Below are 21,351 nucleotides of genomic sequence, written 5' to 3'. Positions count from 1 at the left end.
GATTTAGATGCTAAAATCACCACTGAACACATTTTAAGGTAACTATGTTCAACTGTACCAACTCTGTTTATTTAATCTACAAAATTCTCTTAGAATAAGAATAAAGATATTTCTCAATCTCATGTTGTTTTATGTTATTGTAATTTCTGCCATACTGAACTGACAATGCAATCATTTGTAGGTTCACCCACTAATGCAATATATTGATAAAGGATGTGACAACTACTTTCTTAACGGAATCAAGTGTTCAGCCATCTGCCCTTTTCCAGAAACATCCATATTCTGTTTCTCTCTGTCTCATACAAAATCCATATCTGAATAAGCTAAGAAATAACACAGTTGGATTGAAATATATGAATTTGAATTGGATATTATTGATTATGCATTATACACTATTTCAAATTTGCTTTCATTTGTAAATTACATTGTCAAATCACTCAACTTGAATGTGAGTCGTGTAATACTTTTACAGATTCAAGCGATCATTATGATGACTGAATAATGATTTATTTCTGAAATTCTGACATAGATAAAGATGTAATACATTTAATTCAACTGCTAATAATACTAGGTACATTTCATATTCACAAATGCAAATGGTCTAATTCAAAATCAAACTTTTTTCACTTTATAAATGAATTTAAACAATATGGCACTACTTTAACTAAAATTAAAAACAAAAAGGCAATTAAAACTTGTTGTATTATTAATTACATTTACATTTACATTTAAGTCATTTAGCAGACGCTCTTATCCAGAGCGACTTACAAATTGGTGGATTCACCTAATGATATCCAGTGGAACAACCACTTTACAATAGTGCATCTAAATCTTTTAAGGGGGGGTTAGAAGGATTACTTTATCCTATCCTATCCTAGGTATTCCTTAATGAATTTGATTTGTTTGTTTAGGATTCCTGGCAATGTAAATAGTTTGTTTGTATGCTTGTTTGCATGTGACTATTCCTCTTTTGTTTGGTGATATTTGTTAATATATATATATATATTTTTTAAAGAAATTTAAAATAAAATTTAAAAATAAAATTATGATGACTGATCGGTTTCCATTTCAGTCCCAAATGCCTATATATATGATCTTCCCCATTGGTGTCTATTGCAAAAAGGATATGACAGGATTTCCTATTTGGCTCAATTTAAGCCTGGTGGAGCCATCATCATATTGCTTCTTATTAAAATCATATTACACTTTTCAACATTGGAGGCTGAGGCTAGGGGAAATTAAGGTGCTTGGGATAGAAATGGAACTGGGCCTAAATTATGTTGCTAGGAGGCGCTGTTGCAACCGGAAGAGGTCGATGTGATGAGGACCATTTGAGAAATTCACGATTCTGAAATGCTATAAACAACAGAAACCATAAGACAAACGACGCCAGGAGATATTCATTTGTCTTCAACTTTGTATTTAGGGGAAGAAAAGAGATACACGAAGTCATTGGTTGTGGATGTCACGCTAGAAAATCAGGGTAAGAGGAGAGGGATGGGCACGGACAAAACCCGCTGTCAGACAACCACTGCTGGGCACAGCTGTAAAAGCATGGCTTGCTTTACGAGTCAAATACTATTACCATGCCGCAAAATGTAGTGAGGCTTCACTGTTTGCCAGCCAGACTATTCTGCTACAATGTATCAAAGTGTAGGCTAGATGCGCTTGACTGTAATTTGTATCATGCCATGTAATGAGTGGACTATAACACCGTACAGTGCTACTGTATGTCTTCTACTAGCCGTGGCTGTTATTTACTTACTCTGGGGGAACCAATAATAAGACAGGAAATTCACACACTGACCCAGGTGACTTTTCATTACATCTATTCATCCATGAAATAACCACATTATCAGGAAAATGGAACTGGTGTTGCAGGAATTATCTGACCATACTTATTCTGGTCGAGATATTGGGTCAGTGGGGCATTCAATCCGGTTGCTTAATTATTTGATCATGAGGATGTCATTCATGCTCAATCAATGTGGGTTAACTACAGGTTTAAGTAAAATATTGTGTCTGTGTGTGCTTGTGTGCGTGTGTACACCTTCATTGTCTTTGCTGACAAGCATTCCCTTAAAAGCAATCACATTGTTCAGAAACATGATTCCTCATCATCCGCTTCTCAAATGGATACTGGAAATATTCCTGCGTGCCCATGCCTCTCAGAAAAGCATGAGTGGAATGTGATGCGTGTGAGATATACAGTAACTAAAGACAGAGCCCTCCTTGTGTTTGTTTGTCTGGCTCTTCCAGCTGCTCATAGCTTGACAGCAGATAGTGCCTAACCCCACGCCTTCATGGTTCACACACACTGCAGAGCTTCTTCTTGTGTTGACATTTAGCCTACAGGTTCGATCACCTGGCTCCAGTGTCTTGTCAAATACCCTCTCTCGTTGGATACTGTACCGCTTTATGACTATTCTGCTGACTGTGTCTCTGTTGTAAGCAGCAGTTTTGAGAGGCTGGAGCCCAAACATGGACATGGAGAGTTACGAGGACTTCTGCCTGCGGAGCCTGGCCAGACTGCAGACTGAGAGCCAGGGGAAGAGCCAAGGCCAACAGACAGGCTGTGAGCCAACTGGTCCTGTGGAAGCTCTCTCCTTCATCCACTTCCATGGAAGGGCTGTGCTCTCACCCTTGGTAAGGACATAGTCTGGGGGAAAGGGCAGAAGGTGCGGAGAGCTGTATAGACATAGATTTAACATAAGGTCAGGGGTGGAATTGGGGGCAAGGTAGGAATGGAGTTGTATCAAAGTGAAAACATTAACATGTTAAAATGTGTTTTTCTGTTTGTGAATTCCAGGATATTAGTGTCTTTTTTCCAATTCCTCCCCAGCATTGGATGTACTGTAGATGTATACCATGGCTTTGTTGAAAACTAGTTTCTGATTGTCTTGAAAGGCATTCTAGAGCGTGCATTATTTCCCTATAACGAACAGTATATCAGCACGGTAGAATTCAATGGCTACAGTTCTTACAAGCTCTTTGAAATTTAAATCATTATTGGCATTGTTGATTTCGATTTTCATAATATCAAGCTAGGACTGATGGTTTGGTTAGCTAAACTAGCAAGGCTGTTTGCTTGGTTACCAAAGCAACTACAGTAGCTGTCTAGTAAACTTGCTATCTACTTCAGTGAATGGTGAACCCATTTGTACCTGCAAATGAACACATTTCTAGAGGCAAATGTGTTCAATTATAGCCATGGCATAAAAGGGATAATCAACAAGGTGCTATGAATTCTAAGAAAAATAATGTCACTCCTTGGAAGGTTAGTTCCACTCCGCTAGTGTGTCGTGGAACACACCTTCCACGTCGTTCATTATTTTCCATTGGACTCATAGCCCCTTGTTGATTATCCCTTAAGTACATTGTATATATTGTGGGCTAAATCCTAACCATAGCTATTATCCATTAATGTAATTCCAACCTTTGCATAAAAGGTAAAGGGAATAGTAAATGTGCACAAATGTTTGAGTTAAGTTAAGCATACTTATATCTAATTAGCATTCAGCCCAGTGAGAATAGTTTGTTGTCATGGGGGTGGCTTTGCTTTCTCCCATGACAACCACATGGTTCCCCAGGAGAGTTTGTGTATGTGTGGGTATTCTCCTGTCTGGGGGTTTGTAACTCTCAAGTTGCATGGCAACCAAATGCAATGATCCTTTGGTTTACAATGTAGCAATGTGAGCAATGGGCATTGAGTGGACACACACACCATTATGCCCACACACACAAATATCTGGCTTAACCATTTTGTAATTCACATGTCTTAGAGAAAGAGTCACCATAAAAAACACGTCATTGTTTATTTTGTTAAATCACAGAGTATTAAAGGGGCAATCAATTGCTTCAAAGCATTATCCCTGTCCCTGTTTTGGTAAAAAGATGGGGATGGGGCTTGAGAAATGTAACCACTCTCAAATTCATAGACAGACAAGGCTGACCATCCATGATATAAAAAGTATAGTTTTAACTATGTTTTGAGGCTATATAGTGTTGGTTTACATTTACTTTGTTTACAAACAGTGGAGTAAAACAAGCTTATATTTTGGGTTCTGATGGGGTACTACAGTTGAACTAAGCTCATAAGTTATATTCTTCAAGAAACAATAGGTACATATATGTAATGCGGTGCGTACTGGCGGCAGAGAAGTCAGGCGCAGGAGAGCGAAAGCTGATTTACAACGGTGTCGTTTATTAAAACATAAACATCCGTCAACAGAACAATACATGAAATGGGTCAAACAAAACCCGGTAATAACCAGCATACCGTGCACAAGCACTACAAGAAACAATTACGGACAAGGACATGGGGGGGAACAGAGGGTTAAATACACAACGTGTAATTGATGGAATTGGAACCAGGTGTGATGGAAGACAAGACAAAACCAATGGAAGATGAAAAGTGGATCGGCGATGGCTAGAAGGTCGGTGATGTCGACCGCCGAACGCCGCCCGAACAAGGAGAGGGACCAACTTCGGTGGAAGTCGTGACAATATAATTAATTTACAAGTCCAAAAATTGATGCAACTACAGATTGCCCTTTTAGTCATCACTGGATATGATACACATATCTTACCAATAAAACTCAATATTAGCGTAAGTCGGAATCAATATATGTCCACTTCATGACCTTAGTTTTGAGAGTGGGGATAGAGAGGGGTGTGTGTTTGTGCATGCCTTGTGGGTTTGTGTGTGTGCATCTGTGCGAACGTGTGCAGGAGATGAGGTGGAAACTGAGATGTATTTCCAAACCTCCTGCCAAATGAATGACCACAGGGACATATACTTCCCTCAGATTACACAGACCCACAAAGAATTTGAAAATAAATCAAATTTTGATGAACTCCCATATCTATTAGGTGAAATACAGTGAGGGAAAAAAGTATTTGATCGCCTGCTGATTTTGTACATTTGCCCACTGACAAAGAAATGATCAGTCTATAATTTTAATGGTAGGTTTATTTGAACAGTGAGAGACAGAATAACAACAACAAAAATCCAGAAAAACGCATGTCAAAAATGTTATAAATTGATTTGCATTTTAATGAGGGAAATAAGTATTTGACCCCCTCTCAATCAGAAAGATTTCTGGCTCCCAGGTGTCTTTTATACAGGTAACGAATAATGTATGTGTGTGTGTCTCTCTGACTGTGTGTGTTTATTGTGATCCAACCTCAGCTGAGTGTGGAGCAGCGCAGCGAGATGTCCCAGTACAGACAGAGGGCTGCCCAGCTTGAGGTGGACAGACAGGCACTACGCAGCAGCAGCCTGCTGGCCAGGGTTCAGGACATTCTGGACAATGCTCAGGTCAGTCTCAGACAACCATTTCCCAAAGACTCCAACCACCCAAGCTGTAGACCAGGGATCATCAACTAGATTAGCCGCCGGGCCAATTTTTTTCTTGAGCGGATGGTTGTGGGAACAGATTTCCCATATTAAAATCAATTGGAGCTGATTTCCTTGTGTTTTTACAGTTTTTTTTTATCTCCAACAATGAAAATTCAACAAACATTTTTTTTTTGCTCAGAAATTTGGGAGGCCAAGTAAAACCACTAGCTAGGGGAACCCTGCCATAGACTGTTCTCTCTGCTTCCTCATGGCAAGCGGTACCAGTGCATCAAGTCTGACACCAACAGGATCCTGAACAGCTTCTATCCCCATGCCATAAGACTACTAAACAGCTAAATACAGTATCTAACAAAATGGCTACACAGACTATCTGAGTTGACCTTTGTATTTTATTCTTATTTTTACACTGACTCTATGCACACTCACAGGGCCCTACACACTACACTCACTGATACTCCAACACACATACAAACACTCACTGATTTGCTCACACACACACATACAAACACTCACTGATTTGCTCACACACACATACAAACACTCACTGATACTCCAACACACATACAAACACACACTGATACTCCAACACACATACAAACACTCACTGATACTCCAACACACATACAAACACACACTGATACTCCAACACACATACAAACACACACTGATACTCCAACACACATACAAACACACACTGATACTCCAACACACATACAAACACACACTGATACTCCAACACACATACAAACACACACTGATACTCCAACACACAAACAAACACACACTGATACTCCAACACACATACAAACACACACTGATACTCCAACACACATACAAACACACACTGATACTCCAACACACATACAAACACACACTGATACTCCAACACACATACAAACACACACTGATACTCTAACACACATACAAACACTCACTGATACTCCAACACACATACAAACACACACTGATACTCCAACACACATACAAACACACACTGATACTCCAACACACATACAAACACACACTGATACTCTAACACACATACAAACACTCACTGATACTCCAACACACACACATAATATGTGCTTACAGTGGCTTTGGAAAGTATTCAGACCTCTTGACTTTTTCCACATTTTGTTACGTTACAGCTTTATTCTAAAATTGATTATATCGATTTTTCCCCTAATCAATCTACACACAATACCCCATAATGACAAAGCAAAACTAGTTTTGGGGAAATGTTTGCAAATCACATTTACATAAGTATTCAGACCCTTTACTCAATACTTTGTTGAAGCACCTTTGGCAGCGATTACATCCTCGAGTCTTCTTGGGTAGTGCATGTTATAAAGGGAAAAGGGTGCTTTTTCGGACGCAGCCCATATCTGATTATTTGTGTTAATTCCCCTCTTCTCTCGGCCTCTCTTAGGTGGACAAAGTACCAGAGATGGAGGGTAAAATGGATCTACCAACTCCACCATATTGCCTTTCCCCAAAACCTGAGACAGTGAATGGCTACACCCTGGTCACAGACTCCCCTGGGCTACCCAGGGGCGGTGGTGTGGTTGGGCTACACATTATGGATCGGCCCACCACCCCTCAACCTGAGTCCCCCATAGTCCTGAATGGGTACAGGGCAGAGGAGAGAGAGAAGCAGGTAGAGGAGGAGAGGTGGGAGGTAGAGGAGGAGATGAGGAGGGGAGAGGAGGAGATAGGGGGCGGTCAGGATGTGAGTTTCCAGAGCCTTCTGAGGAGGTCGAGGGAGTATGTGGAGAGAGAGCAGGCCCAGAGGGGGTCAAAGGTCATCGGCAGGGTCACTTCAACCACCCCGCCTGTGGAGAGCCTCTCTGACAAGGAGAACGAGAGCCGCAGTCCTCTGGGAGAGATGAAACCTGAACAGGGGTACAGCCTGCGCCACAGTCCGCTAAACCCACCTCAGACCCAGGCCCACATCCAGCAACAGAGTCAGTATCCTGCCCAAGCTCAAGCCCAGTACCAGGCTGTGTGTGACCCATATGACTCTCGGTTTAGCTGCCTCTCGTCTGGCCTCCCCGACCCTTACGCCCTCCTGCCCAGCCCTGAACCCAGCATGAGTCCCCGCCCCCATCGTCGCCGACCACGTCCAGTGTCCACTGGTAACATCATGATCTCCTTCCCCATTGGCTCGGCCGACCTCATCCCCAGAGGGCTAGTGGGGAGGCACCAGGAGAGCGCTGTTGTCATGGCGACAGGGGTGATGAGGTCACCAGAACGGGGGTCAGGCATCAGTGACGATAGCAGTAGTCGTCGTGGCAGCCAGTGTGGCACCAGCCCGGTCCAGGAGAAGAGCTGCAGCCCAGTCAGTACCTCCGGAACTGGTTCACATGGGCATCATGATGTCATCAGCTCCGGGTTTCGCCGGCGCTGCCACACCCTAGACAGCCAGCTCCACTCCTCCCATTCTGCCTCAGGACCTGGCATGGACCGCAGCCAGGAGAGGCTCCCGCGCTTAATGGGGGGAGTGCCTCGTTTGGCCCCGAGCCGTAGGAGCCCCGCTGTCCCCCTGAATCAGTCCTATGAGGTGGAGAACCCCTCGGCCACGCTGCTAAGGCCCCACGTGAGACCCTTGACCCCTGACCTCTCTCCTTGCCAGATGAGGCTGGAACGTGAGGGGCCTCAGGGGCCCCATGATGGACGGATCGCACCCATCTCTTCTCTAGAGGAGCAGGACAGTAAGACAGGTGAGAGAGAGAGAGAGAGAGAGAGAGAGAGAGAGAGAGAGAGAGAGAGATCGTTGTAACGTAGTGTGTATGATATAAGAGAGTGTTATGAAGAAAACTATACAAGGCAGTCTGTACTCTGTGATTAATTTGTCTTGAATGTAAAGTCCACTACTTTTCGTGCAATCATTGAAAATCATTTTGTGTGTGTGTGCGTTCATGCATGTGTGTGTGTGTGTGTGGTATGTGCGCTTGTATGTGTACGACCGTCTGTGCATTTGTCTTTTTTTTTGTGTGTGTGTGTGTGTGTGTGTGTGTGTGTGTGTGTGTGTGTGTGTGTGTGTGTGTGTGTGTTTCAGAGGAGACCCAGCGACGTGTGAGTGCTCTGGAGGAGATGCAGAGGCGTCTGGAGGAGGAGCATGCCCTGCAGATGTCTCTTCTCATGGCTGAACAGGAGAGAGAACAACAGCGCCTCTGTCAGGTCAGGACATGGAACCATGGCATGTTGACCCTGCTCAATGTATCAAAAGCCACATTTGTCACTATTCTTCCACAACTATCAGCATTCCTTCCTAGTTTGTGATATTATATATAGTATATGCAGACAGAATGTCACACAGAGAATTAAACTTTAAAGCTACAGTCTGGGATTTGGGAAGCTGTTTCTTGGATGTCAAGGCCTGTCAGTCCTTGCATCTAGAGCTCTGTCTAGTATGAATTTGAGAGGGGTTACATTTCCCTAGCCCCACCCCTCAGCTGTATACCAAAACAAGTGTTTTTGAATCCCAGAATGTGGCTTTAAGTTCCATAAGTTTGAATATGTTAGCATTTGCCAAGTGTTTTGTTTGGCTGCTGTAGAGAAGTGACTGTACAATCCTCAAGACTACACATCCGTCACGGGACAACGCTCGTGTGTGTGTGTGTGTGTGTGTGTGTGTGTGTGTGTGTGTGTGTGTGTGTGTGTGTGTGTGTGTGTGTGTGTGTGTGTGTGTGTGTGTGTGTGTGTGTGTGTGTGTGTGTGTGTGTGTGTTTCTCTGTGTCTTTATTAGGAGCTGGATGAGAAGGGGAAGAGGCTGAGAGAGCAGGGGTGTGGCCGGCTCCTGAGTGGGGACGGTGGTGGCCTCAGCCCTTCCTGCCCTGGCCTTAGCCCCACCCTGAGTGCTACTGATAGGTCACCTAGACACAGTGTACACAGCATGGGTAGGTGGACTGTGGCATGGAAGAATGACTCACACACACAAACCATTACCTTGGTAGATGTCATTGGGTTGAAGCATTGGGAAATATAACTATTTTTTCTATTACTACACTGCTCAAAAAAATAAAGGGAACACTAAAATAACACATCCTAGATCTGAATGAATGAAATAATCTTATTAAATACTTTTTTCTTTACATAGTTGAATGTGCTGACAACAAAATCATACAAAAATAATAAATGGAAATCCAATTTATCAACCCATGGAGGTCTGGATTTGGAGTCACACTCAAAATTAAAGTGGAAAACCACACTACAGGCTGATCCAACTTTGATGAAATGTCCTTAAAACAAGTCAAAATGAGGCTCAGTAGTGTGTGTGGCCTCCACGTGCCTGTATGACCTCCCTACAACGCCTGGGCATGCTCCTGATGAGGTGGCGGATGGTCTCCTGAGGGATCTCCTCCCAGACCTGGACTAAAGCATCCGCCAACTCCTGGACAGTCTGTGGTGCAACGTGGTGTTGGTGGATGTTGCGAGACATGATGTCCCAGATGTGCTCAATTGGATTCAGGTCTGGGGAACGGGCGGGCCAGTCCATAGCATCAATGCCTTCCTCTTGCAGGAACTGCTGACACACTCCAGCCACATGAGGTCTAGCATTGTCTTGCATTAGGAGGAACCCAGGGCCAACCACACCAGCATATGGTCTCACAAGGGGTCTGAGGATCTCATCTCGGTACCTAATGGCAGTCAGGCTACCTCTGGCGAGCACATGGAGGGCTGTGCGGCCCCCCAAAGAAATGCCACCCCACACCATGACTGACCCACCGCCAAACCGGTCATGCTGGAGGATGTTGCAGGCAGCAGAACGTTCTCCACGGCGTCTCCAGACTCTGTCACGTCTGTCACATGTGCTCGGTGTGAACCTGCTTTCATCTGTGAAGAGCACAGAGCGCCAGTTGCGGATTTGCCAATCTTGGTGTTCTCTGGCAAATGCCAAACGTCCTGCACGGTGTTGGGCTGTAAGCACAACCCCCACCTGTGGACGTCGGGCCCTCATACCACCCTCATGGAGTCTGTTTCTGACCGTTTGAGCAGACACATGCACATTTGTGGCCTGCTGGAGGTCATTTTGCAGGGCTCTGGCAGTGCTCCTCCTGCTCCTCCTTGCACAAAGGTGGAGGTAGCGGTCCTGCTGCTGGGTTGTTGCCCTCCTACGGCCTCCTCCACATCTCCTGATGTACTGGCCTGTCTCCTGGTAGCGCCTCCATGCTCTGGACACTACGCTGACAGACACAGCAAACCTTCTTGCCACAGCTCGCATTGATGTGCCATCCTGGATGAGCTGCACTAACTGAGCCACTTGTGTGGGTTGTAGACTCCATCTCATGCTACCACTAGAGTGAAAGCACCGCCAGCATTCAAAAGTGACCAAAACATCAGCCAGGAACCATAGGAACTGAGAAGTGGTCTGTGGTCACCACCTGCAGAACCACTCCTTTATTGGGGGTGTCTTGCTAATTGCCTATAATTTCCACCTGTTGTCTATTCCAGTTGCACAACAGCATGTGCAATTTATTGTCAATCAGTGTTGCTTCCTAAGTGGACAGTTTGATTTCACAGAAGTGTGATTGACTTGGAGTTACATTGTGTTGTTTAAGTGTTCCCTTTATTTTGATGAGCAGTGTATTTGAAATAGGGAGGTGCTTTACAAAACCCTTACGGCGTTTTAGTTTTTTACCTCTCCTCAGCTTGTACATTTCTTTTGTCTTTTAATTCTCATCTTCATATTTTTTGTGCAAATTCATCAATAAAATACCAACCGAACTGTTGACACAATAAATGCATATACTATAACAATGGTTCCCCCGTAGGTCTCAGAAAGGTAAAGCCATCTTGGTAACGTGATTTGTTCATTGCCTATTTACCTGTTTCTGTGTGAATGTAATGTGTAAAATATTTCTTTCCCCTCTCTCTCTCTCCAGGTTTCTCCTCTCCACTGAGCTCCAGTGCTCCCTCTCCCTCCATGCAGCCTCCTGTCTACCTGTGGGGGCCCACCTGGGGGGCCAGCAAGCCCCGGGGAAGGCTCAGTCAGGTGCTTGTGTGTGTTTGTGTGTGTGCGTGTGCTTCTACATATGTGTGTGTTTTCCAACTGTTGGTGCTCCCTCTTGTCTCCATTTCCAGAATCTTGTTCGATGTATATGTGTGTTTCATTGTATTATATTAAATATATTGTATGATAAAACAATCTTCTCTTGACTGAGTGTAAGTTGATTTCCATGTGTCTATTCCTGCACTATGCTACTGCTCCTCACTCAGGTTGTGACAGTTGAACAGCAGAGGGCGCTGTGTCGTCTGGGAGCCATCAGTTGTGGGTTCCTCACCCGCAGACTGCTCCAGACAGAGAAGGTGAAACAGCTGCGCCAGACCGTTCAGGTGAGAGCACTCTTATATCTGCACACAGAAACACACTTGTATACACAGTGTAGATGTATATACTACTATATAGTGTAGGTATGTAGGGGAATAGCAACTGAATCATAATGGAACTGAAACACAGTCATATTGGACTTTGACTGATTTAAAGACGATCACCTTTAATAATTCATCATTTAAATGGTATAATTTTTAAGTCTGTGTGTGTGTATGGTTTTAGGACACACAAGAGTTCATCCGCTCGTTCCAGACTGAAGCTCCACAGAAGAGAGGTTCCATATCAGCACAGGACCTATCTCTGCAGGAGAGAGTCAGGGCACAGGTAACACTCAGAGAGAGAGAGAGAGACACACACACACACACACACACACACACACACACACACACACACACACACACACACACACACACACACACACACACACACACACACACACACACACACACACACACACACACACACAGAAAGTGGAACCGGATGAGTATGAGTATTGATTATATTGTGTGTGTGTCTCCTCCTTCAGTTGCGTGCGGCTCGATATGACGTCCATGACATCTTCTTTGAGATGCCCCTGGAGGAGAGGCTGGCTCTGCTGCAGCTGGACAGAGAGGTTCGCACAGAGAAGAAGCTACGAGAAATGGTAACCTGACTGGACGTTTCACCTTTCAATCACAGACTTAGACCAACCACAACACACTGGGTGGGACTTTTAACTGTCAGTCACACAAATAGGCCAATCATAACAGAAGGACTTAAACCTTATCACTCTCACAGTAAAAAAAATCACAAAAACAAGTGTAAAATCCCTTAGAAAAAGTGACAAAACATTATTTCACTTTTTGAAGCAGAGCCTAGACCCTAAGGCCGCAGCCTGGCAGAGACAAATGAAGAGTTTATTTCCAAAACGCTATATCTACCAATTTTTCATATTTTGTGTTTTTTCGCAAGAAATTATTACTTTTAGGTACCTTCATGATTTTTAATTCATAGATTTTTAAGTGTGTATTAAAATGTGTTTTTTTGCAAAACACTATATATCCATTGTTTAACTGGAATGCAATGTTCGTATACTGTATATTTGACTGTGACTAGCTATCTTAAGATGAAGGCACTAACTATAATTCACTCTGGATAAGAGCATCTGCTAAATGACTAAAATGTAAAATGTAGATGTTTCACATACAGATCTCATATTGATTCATAAATGTTTTTAAATATGGATGTCACAAATGTATTTCTTTCTTTATAATTTTTTTTAATTTGTTACATTTGGTTGTGTAAAACCTGAGAGTGAGGCGGATATTTTTTTATTTAACCTTTATTTAACCAGGCAAGTCAGTTAAGAACAAATTCTTATTTACAATGACGGCCTAGGAACAGTGGGTTAACTGCATTGTTCATGGGCAGAATGACAGATTTTACCTTGTCAGCTCGGGGATTCGATCTAGTAACCTTTGTCTCTAACCACTAGGCTACCTGTCTCTAACCACTAGGCTACCTGCTGCCCCAAATAGTGTTTTGAAAAAAAACACATTATTATTTGTCTCTGAAATGAAACCATCAAGTGAGATTTCAAACAAATACATGTCTGTCATTGAATGCCATGATTAGATAGTGAAAAAACACACCAATCTCTTTCATAATTTCTTTAAACAATGAACATTTCTCAAAATGGATGTATAGCGTTTTGGAAAGAAAATCTTCAAATGAAAACATCCGATTTCATCTATCAAAAGTAGAGATTAGTTCAACTTTTGATATTCAAAAACATACGTAAAAGACGCTCCTTCCTCTCTGTTGTCCGTCAACGTATGAGCTCCATGGAAAAACCTTAATCTCTGTCTGACCCTGGCCTAATACTTACTGACCCTGGCCTAAAACATACTGACCCTGGCCTAAAACATACTGACCCTGGCCTAAAACATACTGACCCTGGCTAAAACATACTGACCCTGGCTAAAACATACTGACCGGCTAAAATACTGACCCTGGCTAAAACATACTGACCCTGGCCTAAAACATACTGACCCTGGCCTAAAACATACTGACCCTGGCTAAAACATACTGACCCTGGCTAAAACATACTGACCCTGGCTAAAACATACTGACCCTGGCTAAAACATACTGACCCTGGCTAAAACATACTGACCCTGGCCTAAAACATACTGACCCTGGCTAAAACATACTGACCCTGGCCTAATATATACTGACCCTGGCTAAAACATACTGACCCTGGCCTAAAACATACTGACCCTGGCTAAAACATACTGACCCTGGCTAAAACATACTGACCCTGGCTAAAACATACTGACCCTGGCTAAAACATACTGACCCTGGCTAAAACATACTGACCCTGGCCTAATATATACTGACCCTGGCCTAATATATACTGACCCTGGCTAAAACATACTGACCCTGGCTAAAACATACTGACCCTGGCCTAATATATACTGACCCTGGCTAAAACATACTGACCCTGGCTAAAACATACTGACCCTGGCCTAATATATACTGACCCTGGCTAAAACATACTGACCCTGGCCTAATATATACTGACCCTGGCTAAAACATACTGACCCTGGCCTAAAACATACTGACCCTGGCTAAAACATACTGACCCTGGCTAAAACATACTGACCCTGGCCTAATATATACTGACCCTGGCTAAAACATACTGACCCTGGCTAAAACATACTGACCCTGGCCTAATATATACTGACCCTGGCTAAAACATACTGACCCTGGCTAAAACATACTGACCCTGGCCTAATATATACTGACCCTGGCTAAAACATACTGACGCTGGCTAAAACATACTGACCCTGGCTAAAACATACTGACCCTGGCCTAATATATACTGACCCTGGCTAAAACATACTGACCCTGGCCTAAAACATACTGACCCTGGCTAAAACATATTGACCCTGGCCTAAAACATACTGACCCTGGCCTAAAACATACTGACCCTGGCTAAAACATATTGACCCTGGCTAAAACATACTGACCCTGGCCTAAAACATACTGACCCTGGCTAAAACATATTGACCCTGGCTAAAACATATTGACCCTGGCCTAAAACATACTGACCCTGGCTAAAACATACTGACCCTGGCTTAAAACATACTGACCCTGGCCTAAAACATACTGACCCTGGCTAAAACATACTGACCCTGGCTAAAACATACTGACCCTGGCTAAAACATACTGACCCTGGCTAAAACATACTGACCCTGGCCTAATATATACTGACCCTGGCTAAAACATACTGACCCTGGCTAAAACATACTGACCCTGGCCTAATATATACTGACCCTGGCCTAATATATACTGACCGTGGCTAAAACATACTGACCCTGGCTTAAAATGTACTGACCCTGGCCTAAAACTTACTGACCCTGGCTTAAAACATACTGACCCTGGCCTAAAATATACTGACCCTGGCCTAAAACATACTGACCCTGGCTTAAAACTTAAATGACCCTGGCCTAAAACATACTGTCCATGATTCTGATGTGTAACTGTATCTCACTGTGTGTGTGTGTGTGTGTGTGTGTGTGTGTGTGTGTGTGTGTGTGTGTGTGTGTGTGTGTGTGCGTGTGCGTGCGTGCGTGCGTGCGTGCGTGCCTGCGTGCGTGCGTGCGTGTGTTCGATAGGAGAAAGCCAGGACTCCTAATGACAGGGTGCTGTCTGCTGCCACACAGAGGTCACTGGACAGGAAGAAGAGGTGAGGGGGTGGAGTCCTGTGAGACGGGTTAAATGATGGCTCTGTAATCAAACCAGATGCCTTATCTGAATTTGTACCAGGAGATCAGACTATGATAAAATATCACAAATATATTTATTTGGCTGACATTATTGAGATAAAAGCATAATTATTCTGATGTGTATCGTTCTGTTCTCTCAGGGTGGGTGAGTCTCCAGGACAAGCCAGGAAAGTACAGAAGAAGCCAAAGAGCCCTCCCACTAACAGGTACAGTAGAGAACAGTGCTGCCCCCTACTGACTGCACATAAGTGGCTCTTACTGTCTCCTATACCTCACATCTCTTACTGTCTCCTATACTTCACATCTCTTACTGTCTCCTATACTTCACATCTCTTACTGTCTCCTATACTTCACATCTCTGACTGTCTCCTATACTTCACATCTCTTACTGTCTCCTATACTTCACATCTCTGACTGTCTCCTATACTTCACATCTCTTACTGTCTCTTGTACTTCACATCTCTTACTGTCTCCTATATTTCACATCTGACTGTCTCCTATACTTCACATCTCTTACTGTCTCCTATACTTCACATCTCTTACTGTCTCCTATGCTTCACATCTTTGACTGTCTCCTATACTTCACATCTCTTACTGTCTCCTATACTTCACATCTCTTACTGTCTCCTATACTTCACATCTCTGACTGTCTCCAATACTTCACATCTCTTACTGTCTCCTATGCTTCACATCTTTGACTGTCTCCTATACTTCACATCTCTTACTGTCTCCTATACTTCACATCTCTTACTGTCTCCTATACTTCACATCTCTGACTGTCTCCTATACTTCACATCTCTTACTGTCTCCTATACTTCACATCTCTTACTGTCTCCTATGCTTCACATCTTTGACTGTCTCCTATACTTCACATCTCTTACTGTCTCCTATACTTCACATCTCTTACTGTCTCCTATACTTCACATCTCTGACTGTCTCCTATACTTCACATCTCTTACTGTCTCTTGTACTTCACATCTCTTACTGTCTCCTATATTTCACATCTGACTGTCTCCTATACTTCACATCTCTTACTGTCTCCTATACTTCACATCTCTTACTGTCTCCTATACTTCACATCTCTGACTGTCTCCAATACTTCACATCTCTTACTGTCTCCTATACTTCACATCTCTGACTGTCTCCTATACTTCACATCTCTTACTGTCTCCTATACTTCACATCTCTGACTGTCTCCTATACTTCACATCTCTTACTGTCTCTTGTACTTCACATCTCTTACTGTCTCCTATATTTCACATCTGACTGTCTCCTATACTTCACATCTCTTACTGTCTCTTGTACTTCACATCTCTTACTGTCTCCTATATTTCACATCTGACTGTCTCCTATACTTCACATCTTTGACTGTCTCCTATACTTCACATCTCTTACTGTCTCCTATACTTCACATCTCTTACTGTCTCCTATACTTCACATCTCTGACTGTCTCCAATACTTCACATCTCTTACTTTCTTTCTATACTTAAAAAAAGCTGTACATATGAAATATTTATCCTCCAGATAGGGGAAAGTGTTCTAGGTGTCAGTACAGGTCAGTGGTACACTATCTATGTACCCTTTCTGTCTTTCTCTCCTCATCACCCTCTCTCCCCCTCAGGATCCTGAAGCCAAGTCAGGGTCAGAACGCCTCAGTCCCAGGTCAGCTAAACCGACAGGGGTGAATACAGTCTCCAACATTTCTCTACTTCTCCCCCTTTCTTTCTTTCTTTCTTTCTTTCTTTCTTTCTTTCTTTCTTTCTTTCTTTCTTTCTTTCTTTCTTTCTTTCTTTCTTTCTTTCTTTCTTTCTCTGCCCTTCTTCTTTAATTCCTTAACGCATACAAAATAAATAATACAACTATATTTTATAATGAATAAAAATCACCCCATCTCTCCCCTCTCTGTCTGTCAATCTAAGTCTGTCTGTCAGGAGCTGGTACAGAAATACCCCTGAGGACAGAGTGAGACGCTCAGACAGCCTGAAGAAGCAGAACTCCCTGGGTTAACAGGTTCCTCCCTCAGTCCCTCTATGACCCCTCACTCCCTGACCCTTGACCTCTGGGCCTTCTATCAGCCCCATGTTCCACTATGGTTCGATCACCACCAATGCTACTAGTCCCTCTAACCTCCCTCTAACCTCCCTCTGATGGTTCAGTCCAGTGCTCTCTGCCCAAAGTCCAGTGCTGTCTAGCTAACAATACATTTGGTAGGGTGTGTACCCTACCAAATGTATTGTTACTATAGTTACATAGATTTTTCTACTATTACAAACTTATGAACAGTTCATGTATTCCTTAGGTTTGAATGCTGCTGTGCACTCTTGTGCCAAGATAATTAATGCATTAATGCTGCTAGATAGCTATATTTGCTGCTTAACTTGCAAAGACTTTGTAGCTAGAGGCCTTTTGTAGTGGATATGTAGTAGGGACACGGACTCATAAAGAAGCTTGACAAAAGTAAAGGAAGTAGATTCCGTTAGAGGTATGGATTGTCTTCTGACAGGTGGCGTCATTCCTCCTCTCATTTATAAAAAAAAAAAAAATGTAACCTTTATTTAACTAGGCAAGTCAGTTAAGAACAAATTCTTATTTACAATGACGGCCTACCCCGGCCAAACCCGGACGACGCTGGGCCAATTGTGCGCCACCCTTGGGGACTCCCAATCATGGCCGGATGTGATGCAGCCTGGATAACCTCAACATAGTCGTCAACATAGACGTGGCGCTATCTAACGTAAGACAATGAGAGGTTTGTGAAATGTTAAACACACCGGCGGCCTTTCCAGACACAGACACACCTCAGAGATAGATAGAGATCATTGTGTGATTACCTAGCTTTAACCCTGCTATCCCATACACCTCAGAGATAAAGAGATCATTGTGTGATACGCCATACACCTCAGAGATAGATAGAGATCATTGTGTGATTACCTAGCTTTAACCCTGCTATCCCATACACCTCAGAGATAGATAGAGATCATTGTGTGATTACCTAGCTTTAACCCTGCTATAGTAGCCATCACCCTCTGCTGGTAGTCACAGATAGTTGCCATGTAAAAAAAGGTATTTTAAACATACAGTATTTATTTCTTATATAGTTTTTGAGTTAAATCGCACTCTTCAACTCTCTGCTCTGTGTGAAGTCTGGAACATTTCAAATTGGTTTGTGTGTGATGTGTGCAATTTTAAAATATCAATATGTTTTGCTGCAAAACGTCACGGCCAAATGAAAGAAAATGTACAGTTGAATGTACTATTGTCTTATTTTACACTGTACCAAGAGACACATGCTTTGGTTTCAGATGGTCTGTTTACCCGGCATGTTTGAGCTGTAGTTGACAGACCAACCTATGTCTCTGGAGAGTATTTAAAATATCCCATACAGAAATGTAGCTGCCTTTCACAAACAAACATGACTGAGATTTTTGGAATATCTGAAAGCTGCCAGTGTATATGAGAGGATTTACAGAGAAAACATTTAACAATGAAAACAAAAGTAACTCACCACTGTTCAGTAGCTATAGCATCCTTATCTCAAAGCAGTCTTCTTGTAGCCTGGCTGACGCACAGGCCCACATGGTACACAGTGAGAGGAGAGCTTGTGGTACATACAAACGCATTAGCCAGGCAAGTCTTCTTTCCCCACCTAGGGGCTGATGTATACCACCTAGGGGCTGATGTATACCACCTAGGGGCTGATGTGTACCACCTAGGGGCTGATGTTCCTACCTAGGGGCTGATGTATCCTACCTAGGGGCTGATGTGTACCACCTAGGGGCTGATGTATCCCACCTAGGGGCTGATGTATCCTACCTAGGGGCTGATGTATCCTACCTAGGGGCTGATGTGTACCACCTAGGGGCTGATGTATACCACCTAGGGGCTGATGTATCCCACCTAGGGGCTGATGTGTACCACCTAGGGGCTGATGTGTACCACCTAGGGGCTGATGTGTACCACCTAGGGGCTGATGTATACCACTTAGGGGCTGATGTATACCACCTAGGGCAATCCTGGGTGGGATACAGCATACACTAAGGTGTTATTAATGTGTCATTCTGTGAAAGAGTTGGATACTGACCCTGAGTCAGTTGCTAAGGGGATTTGTATATTAATAACTGGTGTAACTATGTCTCTGTTTAAACAGCCCTACACCACCATACATGGCCTTTTGTAGCAGTGACAGATTTCTGGTGTTGTTATTGACTGGCTTTGATTAATTTAATTAGCAATTTGTGTATTGAATACAAAAAATGTTGTAATTTTTTTCCTGTTTACAGCCTGTGCTTGATGTATTTATTTCCGAATTACCAATGATATTAAATATTGATATTTGAATGTCTGTGTTGTATTCATGTAAGTGAATAAATTCAGTGGCAGTAATTTTTATTGCGGGAAAAATCATGACATTTCAAACTGAGATAGCGATGACATTGAGTGATCAGAAATGAATGATCAACAGAAAACACACCATGCTGTTGTAGAGTCCAGTAATATAGTACAGACTAAACAGATGTATTATTAAGTTAACATCTACAATATAAAATGTCATACATTGTTACAAATCACACAAAGATACTGTATCTATCCATATTCATGTAAAAGGACTACAGTATTTATGTAAAAAATACAAAACAATTCCAGTAGAACCGTTTTAAACATTTCTCGAATCCAGTTCATGGACCAGCACAGAGCTCTTTGTTGCTGACAGGTGACTGGTAAGTGATTTCTCAGGCCTGAGAACGATGGGCTTTCCAGTACAAATTAGTTTGAGAAATATTGCTCTATAACAAAGTTTACATTCTAAGTGACAAAAGTACATCTCTTAACATGGAGTATAGCAAATATACAAGATTAATAACATGCTGATCCAAACATTTATCATTATCCAGTATATATATATATATTTTTTTTTTAACCTTTATTTAACTAGGCAAGTCAGTTAAGAACAAATTCTTATTTTCAATGACGTCCTAGGAACAGTGGGTTAACTGCCTTGTTCAGGGGCAGAACGACAGATTTGTACCTTGTCATCTCAGGGATTCAAACTTGCAACCTTTCAGTTACAAGTCCAACGCTCTAACCACTAGGCTACGGTGCCGAGTTACTGGGCTCCCGAGTGACGCAAGCGGTCTAAGGCACTGCATCTCAGTGCAAGAGGTGTCACTACAGTCCCTGGTTTGAATCCAGGCTGTATCACATCTGGCCGTGATTGGGAGTCCCATAGGGCGGCACACAATTGGCCCAGCGTCATCCGGGTTTGGCCGGGGTAGGCCATCATTGTAAATAACAATTGATTCTTAACTGACTTGCCTAGTTAAATAAAGGTTAAAAAAATAAAACTCCTACCCATAACCTTTACAATACTAATATTAAACATACAGGCATTGTACTGTTGCGTTAGTTAAGGGTGCATATCAAATAGGCTATGACAGAGAAGAGAAAATACATTGAGACAAAAAACATTATTATGATTATCTAATTAGCCTGCAAATCCCAGATTGACTGTGATTTTAGACAGGCTTTTCTTGATCAGGCAGTTGTTGTTGCATTGGTGCTGCTGGGCAGTGTCTCGTAGCACTTCTTCATCTCTTCATATTCCTCAGAGACATCTGCAAAGAAGCATTGACATAAGCTTAAATGTTCACCATGTAACATTTGGTACCAGGTATTTAATTGTGCCTAATTATTTGAGGTACAGTAAGTACCACAAAAGTATTGGTTGCTAGTTTCTTAGTTAATTAAACACAAGATAAGTACCAGCTTAAACTGGGCTGTAGAAAGTATATAGTTTGACAAGTAGTATAGTATGAATCTGGAATTGGGAGTTTTGCCTCTACACAACATGCAGTTAAATGTTTTGTCATGATGGTTATATTCAGCACTCC

The 21,351-nt window shown here is 42.7% G+C and overlaps 1 protein-coding gene across 2 annotated transcripts; it reads left to right on the top strand.

The window, feature by feature from the left end:
• The first annotated feature begins 1,298 nt into the window (after positions 1-1,298).
• On the top strand, positions 1,299-18,323 carry LOC106606524 (centriolar coiled-coil protein of 110 kDa). Of its 2 annotated transcripts, none has more exons than XM_045719903.1 (14): positions 1,299-1,483; positions 2,456-2,646; positions 5,192-5,320; positions 6,792-8,082; positions 8,421-8,542; positions 9,111-9,261; positions 11,248-11,357; positions 11,582-11,698; positions 11,919-12,020; positions 12,223-12,339; positions 15,353-15,423; positions 15,604-15,669; positions 17,085-17,144; positions 17,383-18,323. In XM_045719903.1, exons 2-14 carry the CDS (start codon positions 2,482-2,484, stop codon positions 17,468-17,470), a joined length of 2,589 nt encoding a protein of 862 aa, XP_045575859.1. In that variant the 5' UTR covers positions 1,299-1,483; positions 2,456-2,481; the 3' UTR covers positions 17,471-18,323. The 2 variants fall into 2 exon arrangements, with proteins under 2 accessions (XP_045575859.1, XP_045575860.1); XM_045719904.1 differs by having other exon boundaries at positions 17,085-17,125; positions 17,383-17,648.
• Positions 18,324-21,351: the final 3,028 nt, after the last annotated feature.

The sequence above is a fragment of the Salmo salar genome, chromosome ssa06 (assembly GCF_905237065.1).
Source record: "Salmo salar chromosome ssa06, Ssal_v3.1, whole genome shotgun sequence".
Lineage (NCBI taxonomy): Eukaryota > Metazoa > Chordata > Actinopteri > Salmoniformes > Salmonidae > Salmo > Salmo salar.
Note: the sequence above shows the minus strand (reverse complement) of the source record. Positions and strands in the feature narration are given on the sequence as shown.

Bases quoted from the DNA above. Each gene is read 5' to 3' on its own strand.
- LOC106606524 (XM_045719903.1), top strand. From the start codon at position 2,482: ATGGACATGGAGAGTTACGAGGACTTCTGCCTGCGGAGCCTGGCCAGA. The intron at 8,543-9,110 runs GTCAGGACATGG...TGTCTTTATTAG, and splicing joins AACAACAGCGCCTCTGTCAG to GAGCTGGATGAGAAGGGGAA. The intron at 17,145-17,382 runs GTGAATACAGTC...TGTCAATCTAAG, and splicing joins GGTCAGCTAAACCGACAGGG to TCTGTCTGTCAGGAGCTGGT.